Raw genomic sequence first — 9,660 nt, forward strand, 5'->3', positions numbered from 1 at the left:
CCGCCCTCCCCGTTTATAAGTCCCACCCCATTTAAATTCTCCTCTTTCATATATACAGCTTAAACCCGCCCCACGCGTGGGCCCAAAAAATCCCGAGCTCCAAAAGGGGAGGCTGGTTCCCCAAAGATTAACCCCTCCCTTCTTTCTACCACCAACTACCGCACCCCAAACCCGTGTCTAGGATTTGGCGTTTGCGCCCCATGTTTCCACCCCTCCATGCCCCCCCTATTTCCCATAGGGTCCTGCCTTACAAACCTTGCTGCACACCCAGAAGTTAAGCAGTGAATAAAAATAGTTAGAACAAAGCTGGGCTCATTACTGGCACAAACAAAGCGAGGGGCTCAGCACAGACACCCCCAAAATCTGTGACCGACCTGGAGCGGTGAGTGAGAACTTCTCCCTGGACCAGCAGATGTTTTCTTTACACCTCCACCCATATCAGGGTTATAATTTGGTAACTGATAATCTGGGGATTATTTAAAAAAAACCCAAAAAGCAGCTTTTTGGCTGCATGATAGTAAATATTAAATGGGAAACGGGTGACATACGATCCCATTGCAACGGGGGATTTAATTATTCCTTGGGTTTCTGGAGGGTTCAACCCTCCTGGTTTGCTGTGCACGAGGGTGTCCCTCTTCCCAGGGACGTCTTCATGGGCTTAGTTATATCCTAATTTGCAACAAAAGCTCAAGTCTGGGACAGAACCCATCCTTCAGCTGGAGCTCACACCTCAGGGATGGGGGAACTGAGTCATGGAAAGGTGAGCGACCCACTGCAAGACTCTTGACTGTAGAAGGAAGGTTAGGGACATGGGTGTCCCTTTCCTGTGACACCTCTGAGATGATCCAGCAGGACTCGTAGGTCACGAAACCTATAAAATAGAATTTATTTTAGTGTCACCAGGAAAAGGAAAGAGCTGTGAGGGCAATGAGTCACGGTTTTCCTTGCCTGGGCAGCTGAGCGATGCCCTGTCACCCTCTCCCACCACAGCTCCCTCCCTTCCCATCTGCCAGGGGTTTGTCACGGGCCCGGCTCTGAGCTCAGCCTCTTCGGAACAGGCAAGAGTCAGGGATATAGTTTAAGAAAAAAAAAAAGCTGGATTGTTTGTTTTCCCAAAGGAGCCTCGTGCTTGGGAGGGAAAGGGAGGAGATGCTTGCTCAGTGCTCTTGTGGAAGAGCCGTCCTGCAGTTTCCCTCCCCTTTGTACCTCAGTTTCCCTCCCAGTCACGCCTCAGTTTCCCCCATGGGAGCTGAGCTGAGCTTAGCAGAGCTTCAGGGCTGCCATTTCCCCGATTAAAGGAGGTTTAAGGAGGAAGGTGCCGATAACCAAAGTGCCACAACACCGATTTATTGCGAATATGGCTATTGCACCAAAAACCATCGGCACTAGAGGCTCCGGGCAGAGCTCTGGGATATGCTGGGACAGGGGCAGGACACGGCAGTGGTGACACTGGCTGCGATATCTGGGGCTCATTTATGCTACGAGGGAGGAACGTCGGTCACGCGGAGCCCGGCAAGTTCTTGGCACGGCTGGGGAAGGATGATTGGGAAGTGAGCCACGGTAGCCAGCGGTGCCGGGCAGCTTGCCCTTGCCTCTCCCCACATCCAACTCCAAGACACTCGGGTTTTATTCCCTGTTGGGGCAACCTCATGCCAGAGGCTTTCTTTCTGTGAGCAGGGATGAACCTCACAGCTCTTGAGCCACCAAGGATCTGCAAACCTCTTGTGATTGGTTTTTAGCCATTTTGGCTACTGTGAGCCAGTTGCTTCCTCTTGGAGGACAGGGATGTAAGAACCCAATGCTGTGGGGAAAAGCTGGGAAAGAAGGAAAAAAAAAGGGGAGGAGGAGCAGTGAGGAGGGGAAGAAGCTCACGTGGTTTCTCCAGCCACCAGCCAACGCCTCCAGCACAAGAGCTGCCTCTGGGTCCGTCACATCCCCTGTCCCTTGGCCGTGCCAGGCAGGAGGTGAACCCCCTCCTGCATTTTATGATGGGGTGGGTGCATCTGGAGGGGATGGCTGGCATGGAATCCCCTGCCTGATGCTGATCTCCTGCTCTCTCTTCTCTCTGCCCCTGATCCTCGGCACCATCTCAGTGTTTCTTTCTGCTTTTCCCCAGCTCAGGGCGCTTGTTGCAAGAGAGAAGATTCCTTTTGAGAAGAACACCTGGAGCTGTGCTCAGTTCTACTTTCTTACCTGACCTTTGCTCATGCCAAGGATGCTCTGTCCACTACTTGCCCTGGGAGCACTGGTGCTCAGCCTAGCAGGTGGGTGGGAATGGAGAGAATTTGGGGTTGGCATGGTCTGTGTGTCACCACCCTGAAGGAGATGTCCTGAATGCTGCATTCATCCTGACAAAGCTACCTTTGACCTGTGGTTCCTGGTGGCAGCACCCATAAGGTGTTTCTCCTGGTTTTGTGGTCCTCCAGCTGTCCAGGACGTAACCCCATGGGTGTGATGGCTTCTGGTGCACGTGGGCCACCCTTGTAGCAGTGCACACCATCTCCCATGTGCTACAGCTGAATGGCGAAGCCATGGGAGGATGAAATCCTGAAAGTTTCTGACTTAGAATCATAGAATAGTTTGGGCTGGAAGGGACCTTTCAAGGCCATCTAGTCCAACCCCCTTGCAGTGAGCAGGGACATCGTCAACTAAATCAGGTTACTCAGAGCCCCGTCCAACCTAACCTTGAATGTTTCCAGAGATGCAGCTTCTACCACCTCTCCGGGCACCCTGTTCCACCTCTCTGAGCAAACTGGGATTCCAATATCCCAGACTTACCTGGATCTTACTAGACTTACCTGTGCTGCTGCAGCTCCTGGTCTCTCAGGCTGTAGCACCTCAGCCTCAAAGAGATGTTGGGATTGAATCCTTTTGGGAAGCTCAGCAGCCAGCAGCGGTTCTGGCCAGGCTGGATAACGTTCCTAAAACCTACTGGCATTTATTATTAGCTGGAGGGAGACGTGACACTCTCGAGTCTGCCAAGAGCCAGGCAGGCTGCCCAGGCGCTCTTCTCCTGCCTGTCTGTCCGTCTGCGGTTCTTGGCAGGTCTTCTGCAGCCCAGCTCCTTCCCACAGCTCCTCATCCTCCCTGCTTGGGCTCTTGCTTAAAATTTAATGTCTTGTTGCTGCCCGCATCCCCAGGGCGGTATTTCCTGCAGGTAACGGCTTTCCTGTGTTTTGCAGCGGTGTTGAGGTCGGAATATAAAGCAAATCCTTGGTCGAGGCAAGATTTTTTTCCCCTTTTCCTCCTTGTTTTGGGGTTGGAATTGGTGAATGAAGAGGTGATGGGTCTGCTTTGGGGGATGTTGCTGCCAATGGACACCACAGGACCAGCTCTGAGAGTGGAGGGTCCAGCAGCCCTGGCATGGTTGGCATCACTCCCTGATGCAATGACGGGGTTGGCATCGTGCCGTGGCTCGGGGACGTGGTTGGCGCCTTGCGATGGCACTGGGACGTGGTTGGCATCTTGCCGTGGCACGCTGGTTGGCATCGTGCTGGAGCACTGGTGCCATCTAGCGCCTGCCAGCCATGGGCCGTGATGCTGGCTCGTCCTGGTGCCCCTGTCACCCACCGGCCTCCTCTCCCCGTAAGAAACTGGGCTGTGTGTCCTGGTGGGGTGCAGGTTTGGGTGCTTATGGCCGAAGCTGAGGACAATGATGCCTCAGGGTTGGTGATGGATCTGGGGCTGTCCCCTTGCTAGCAGGGTGGCCTTGGCTGGGGGCTGGTGCTGGGGAGGGTCCTGAGATGCCACCAGCCCTTGAGTCCCTCCTGTAGGCATCCCTTGATTTGCTTAGATGTTATCTGGGTGGAGAATTAAGGAAGAAGGTGCTTCTGCAGGGTCTCACCACCACATGCTTTTACCCTCACCACCTTCCCGCAGGTGCCATGGAGGTCCAAGTCCCAGATGAGCCTGTGGTGGCTCTTTTCGGCCGAGATGCCACCCTGCGCTGCTCCTTCTCCCCTGAGGCCAACTTCAGCCTCGATGACCTGAGCCTCATCTGGCAGCTGACGGACACCCAGCGCTTGGTCCACAGGTTCTCCGGTGGCCGGGATCAGCTGGCAGACCAGGGTGGGGGCTACGCCAACCGTACAGCCCTCTTCTATGACCAGCTGTCCCAAGGCAACGTCTCACTGCTCCTCCGGCGTGTGGAGATCTCTGATGAGGGCAGTTTCACCTGCTTTGTCAGGGTCCGGGACCATGACAGCGCGGCTGTAACGTTGCAGGTGGCAGGTGAGAGATGGAGAGTTGGAGTGTCCTTGTATGTATCCCACAAAGAAAAGGGTTCTCCATCATGCTTCAGTCCTTTGTAGAGCCTCTACCTCTCTCCACCCTTGCCATGGTCTTCCCAATAATTCAGCTCTCTGTTAGAGACCGACCAGCTGCATCTCCCCCAGGTATTGCTGGTGAGGAGTGCGGTCCCTTCCCTGTCGTGATGGAGAGGCTCTCAGTTGAGAGGCCACCTGGAAGTATGGCCATAAAGCTGGGGAGGCTTCAGCTGGTTAGTCTTATCAGCTGGAAGAGTCTATGCTGGCGTTTGCCCAACCTCATTGGGTTACTCCAGATCCTGATCTTTTGGTCTTCTCCGTCGCCTCATGCTGGCTGTCCTCTCCCTTGCAGCTCCCTACTCCAAGCCCCATATGAACCTGGAGCCCAACAAGGACTTGAAGCCAGGAGATCTGGCGTCTGTGACTTGCCACTCTTCCCGTGGCTACCCTGAGGCCAGTGTCCTCTGGCAGGACAGCCAAGGCAGCAACATCACAGAAAATGTCACCACATCCCAGGTGGCCAACAAGGAAGGTCTCTTTGATGTGCACAGTGTCCTCCAGGTGCTGGTGGAGCCCAGCAGCACCTACTCCTGCCTGGTGCGAAACCCAGTGTTGCAGCAGGAGACCCATGCTTCCGTCACCATCACGGGTGAGCCAGCAAGGGCCAAAATTGGGGGAAGGAAGGGATGGGCTCTGTCTCAAGAAGGTGACCGTGGTGGCACTGGGATCCCTACTGTGTCCCAGAGCCACCCTGGGGATTGCTACCCCATATCCCCACTCTGCCTCTCTCCCCGTGGACCTACAAGGGTGAGTTGAGGCTGTGCTGTCCTCCCTACTTAACCCACACCAACATCCCAGCTAGAACCAGCATCCCTAGTTCTTATCTCAGGGCATTACTAGTTGACCTGTCCAAGTCAAAACCACCCCAGAAAGCAGCGCGGGGCACAGTAGTTGTCTTCTCCTTAGCATGCGTTCATGGGATGCTCTCAATTTGGGGTTCTCCATCCCAACTGCAACAATCCTACTTCAGAAACATGTTTTGGAGAAGTTCATCAAGCCCGTCCAGCCTTGTGGCTGCACTTCGAGCTTCTCCTGGAGCTCTTTATAACCTTGTGTGCTCCCTGCTAGCATTAATTAGTTTTTAATTAGCCTTGATATGACACTTACTGGATTGGGAAGGTGGGTCCCTGGTGGAACATCAATTTTTTCACTGGATGCACCAAACTCTTGCAGGAAAATTTGAGTGGATGCTACTGGTCAGGGGCAGAGGGGTGGCTTTCATATAGGCTCCCAAGTGCGTGAGCAATGGTCAGCCTTGGGGAGATTCCCAGCACGCCAGGAGATCTCTCCCAAGCCTTAGTGGTCCCTGCCAGGCCATCCCAGACCTGTGGAAGGTGTCCCCATCCTTCCCAGCCCCATTGCGTGAGATGAGAGAAAGGGAGTGGATGCAGCATCATCTCATACTTCTCTTGAGCTTCTTAGCGAGTGAAGGGTCAGCCTGCCATTTGAATTTATTACTGTAATTATTTAAAGGTTAATGAAGTATTTTAAGAAGTAACTCAACCTACTGCTTCCCCAGCTGGATCCTGACCTGCTGGGAGAGACCATAATTAAAGGCATTGGTAGTTTTACTTCCAAAGCCACCCCTTGGGTCACCATCTCCATCCAAGGGACATGCCCTTACCGCCACGGGGTCTCAAACGCTGAGCACACGTCCCCCAGGTTGGACAGCAATGCTCACCATGGTGGTATTTCTCTCCTCCCACCCCTCAAGGCCAACATCTTGCCTTCCCTGCCGTGGCTCTCTGGGTGACGGTGGGACTCGCTGTCTGCGTCGTGGGGCTACTTGCTGTCTTGGTGTACATGTGCCAGAAGAAAATCCACCAGAGCTGCAAGGAAGAGGAGGAAAATGCAGGTAACGTGGTGGGTAAACCCCCCAAAAGAGGATTGCAGGGAATGGTGGATGGATGGAGGGTGATGGACTGAGGGAGTGTTGTGTTAAAAGGGAAGAAATTTGGCAAAAAATAAACCTCAGATATTGGAGGGACTGGGGGCAACTGGGCTTAAATTCTGAGTGATGCCCAATTTTTTGGGCAATTTTTGGACTGATTTTTCCTCAGTCTGGTCACATTCAATATATTGAACTACCATGGCTCCGGGTGCACTAATGCAGCACGACAGTCCTGTCACTTTGGAATGAACTAGGACGGCCATGCTTGGTCACATTCAATGAGGTCTATAACGACTGGATTAATGAATGGAGTGGTTTACTGAAGCAACAGAGTCCAGGGTTTTTTTTTTGGATTGCCGGTGATAAATATAGTGTCTACACAAAAAAGTGTATATACTTAAGAACATAAATCTATAAACATGTTAAGAAAAAGAAAAACAACTCTAATTTTCTAAGTTTCCCAGGGAAGGTTCAAATCTCACCCCATAGATGTCCCTATGGGGAGGAAGAGAGGCTCAGAGCCCAACAAATGGTCACATTGGCGATGGTTTGTGATATTATCTTCCTTAACATCTTCCCCCTCTTACGTCATTTGAATGCTATTTTCTTACTTTCAGGTGGAGCTTGAGTGACTCTAGTCATACATACCTTTAGTAGAATTGGTGTAAAATGTCCTGGCTTTGCTTTTAAAGGTCTAGACCAGAGGAAATTCAGAGCACATGCTCATTGGAGGGTGGTTGCACCTTAAAGGCAGGTAGCTTTTGGATTCTAGGTGTAGTTTAGCATTATAATGATATTATAATGAGCAAAGTTCCACCAAGGATATGGTTTTGGCAAAACGATGGGAAACTGCTGGCTCAGGGTAGCACCCATGTAGCTTGTCAGTTCCACAGCACCATCAAGTTCCCCTCTGCTCTGCACTGACCCTGGTCATGGTGCCTCCACTTCACCCTTTGTGTTGTTTCTCTTGCAGTCAACGATTATAAGGTTGGCTGTGGCGTCTCCACTCCATTCCACCCTCCATGTTGTTTCTCTTGCAGTCAATGACTCTAAGGTTGGCTGTGGTGTCTCCACTCCATTCCACCCTCCGTGCTGTTTCTTTTGGAGTCAATGACTCTGAGGTTGCAGGATGTACCTAGGGAACCACCATGGAACAGATTTCTTGCATACCAACCACACTCTACCCTGACTGTTTCCTTCACGCTATACCTTGTCTTGTCTTGAGATGTAGGTATAAAGAGATATCCAGGTCACCTTCAGTAATTATTCCACAGGGAGCCAGGGCAAATTTTACTTAGCACTGCTTTGCCTTGGTGGTGGCATCTTTTTAAAGGGATGCTAAGAGCTGCTGGGGTTGGTGGGCACCAGTAGATCCATGCTGGAGAGCCCGTGCTGGCTGTGTGCATCGCTCCAGGTGACTTTTTCAAGCATACACTTGTTTTTCCTCCCACCCAACTTATCTTCCCCTTGCACCTTCCTGCTCTGAGCATCCTCAGCATGTCTGGTACCCACACCTGGGCATATGTGGAGCATCTCCTCCTCCAGTTACCAAACACGGAAATGCCAAGCGCTTTAACACGTGGAAATAATGTGAGAGATATGCTCTGTGCTCTTGTTTCTGCATCCTTCTCCTGCTTGGGTTTATTATTTCATTATTACAGAGAGATGTTTGCACACAAAGGAGGACTTTGTTGCTTTAAAAAAGCTGTTGTGCTCCAGAAATGGCTGCAGATGCAGCTTTGCTGGCATTCCCCGTTGGTTTTCTCTCGCTGCGTCCTGAGGAATTTGCTCTGCCAAAGCTTTTCCCTGCCAGCATCGTGCTACAGGACTGGGACCCGCAGCCTCCCTCCCCGGGGGCTCCCGCTTTGCTCCTCCTCTCTCTGCTGAGGAGGACGTTGGTGCTGATGCCACCACAGTGCTTGACTGGTGGGTGTCTGAGGGGATTTTTCCCCAGCAGATCCCAGGGAATTGTCTGCAGGATATATTGATATTATTTTTTTTTTTTCCTCCTCTGTAACAGATTATTTTCTCCTCAGCCAGGGGATTTGCAGTGCCGTGACGCTCAGTGGTGGCCCTGAGCCAACCGACCTCAGTACTTTAGCATGAGGACACAGCTCCCAGATGTTTCACACTGATGGCCACATGCCTGTAGCAATAACCTTTTGCTGTGGCTCTTGGTCATCCCAGAATTAGGCAGTGACCCTGCCTGTGAGAGGTCCCAGCTGGGTAGGCAGGAGCAGTGATTTTTACGGGTCTTACTGGTTGGGAATAGCATTGTGACAGGTTCTACCCGTGGGGAGCAAAGCCCCTGGGCTCACAGATGGGGTGACAGCCTGGCAGCCTGGTGGGTGCTGCGGGAGGGAGAGGGGATGCTCATACCTTGGGGTGTCCCAGAGGTGTCGGGGGATCCATGGTCTCCCTCGCTGAGGGCAGCTGTGCTATAAATAGGGAGGCAAGTGGCTGCGCTGTGTTGCCCAGAGCTGTGGCTTTTTCTGCTTTGATTTAGGGGGTGTGCCACCCTGGCATGGGAAATACCTTCCGTGGGGTGCTGGAAGGGGTGCTGGGTGCAGATGGGTACCAGTCACCCCCCTCCTTGAGCATCCCCAGCAGCCCAGTAGTGCCTGATCCTGAGCAGAACCAGGAATATGTGGTGATGGTGGTGGCTCCAAGCAGCTGGGGACAGTGACAATGCAAGTGGCAGCCACCAAAGCAGGGTTCAGGGTGGGTGCTGGGGTGAAGCCTGGCAGATACTTCCCACATCCCAGTTTGCTCTTTTGCAGGGACAGAGGAGCAGGATGAGGAGGGGGAAGAACCCAAGACAGGTGGGTACATGCTGCTCACTTGTTATATGTGTGAGAGTGTTATAGCGTGTGCTTGTGCCACTGTCCCCTATAGAAGGAGACACCCTCCATCAGTGCTCAGCACCCCCTTGCTCACCTGCTCTTCCATGCACCCTGTTAGACTGGCAGCTTGATAAACCACCCTATCTCTTAATTAAAAAAGCACTGTGGTGCTCTGCTGTCATTAAACAGGTTAATTCTATGCCTGGTGATTGCCTTTATCTGCTGGCAGAGGAGCAAGCCCACTTGGGATATCACTCCTTTGCTGCTGGGGAGATTTAAGAACCAGGGGTTGGTCTGTGATGGAAATTGGTGGGTGAAATTATTGAGGAGGGTTCCCCAAAATGGGGCCCCGAGCTCTTTCCTCCAGGGAGAGGTTTCCTTGCACGCTGGGGTGTGACCACGTGTTGATTTGCTTTTCACAGCCCTGCAGCCGCTGAAGAGAACGGAAAGCAAAGAGGGTGAGTGCGTTTGCGAAGGACCACAGCCTGGTTTGAGATGGAGGTTTTTTGTGAAGCACTCTGGAGATAATGCTCAGATCGAAGTGTAAAGCATCTGTTGCATCTCCATCAGTCAGCATTGGGGTTTGGTTTGGTTTTCCCCC

General features: G+C 52.4%; 1 protein-coding gene across 1 annotated transcript; it reads left to right on the forward strand.

Annotated features, from left to right (window-relative positions):
* Positions 1-2,215: 2,215 nt before the first annotated feature.
* CD276 (CD276 molecule) lies at positions 2,216-9,606 on the forward strand. The gene is made up of 6 exons (XM_010164429.1): positions 2,216-2,264; positions 3,880-4,230; positions 4,618-4,914; positions 6,040-6,180; positions 8,997-9,038; positions 9,482-9,606. The coding sequence occupies exons 1-6, from the start codon at positions 2,216-2,218 to the stop codon at positions 9,604-9,606; spliced, it is 1,005 nt and encodes a 334-aa protein (XP_010162731.1).
* The last annotated feature ends 54 nt before the right edge of the window (positions 9,607-9,660 follow it).

Source organism: Antrostomus carolinensis, unplaced genomic scaffold, assembly GCF_000700745.2.
Source record: "Antrostomus carolinensis isolate BGI_N321 unplaced genomic scaffold, ASM70074v2 scaffold8543, whole genome shotgun sequence".
Classification (NCBI taxonomy): Eukaryota; Metazoa; Chordata; class Aves; order Caprimulgiformes; family Caprimulgidae; genus Antrostomus; species Antrostomus carolinensis.

Coding starts and splice junctions, on each gene's coding strand:
- CD276 (XM_010164429.1), top strand. CDS start 2,216: ATGCTCTGTCCACTACTTGCCCTGGGAGCACTGGTGCTCAGCCTAGCA. Junction 4,915..6,039: donor TGCTTCCGTCACCATCACGG/GTGAGCCAGCAA, acceptor CCACCCCTCAAG/GCCAACATCTTGCCTTCCCT. Junction 9,039..9,481: donor GGGGGAAGAACCCAAGACAG/GTGGGTACATGC, acceptor TGCTTTTCACAG/CCCTGCAGCCGCTGAAGAGA.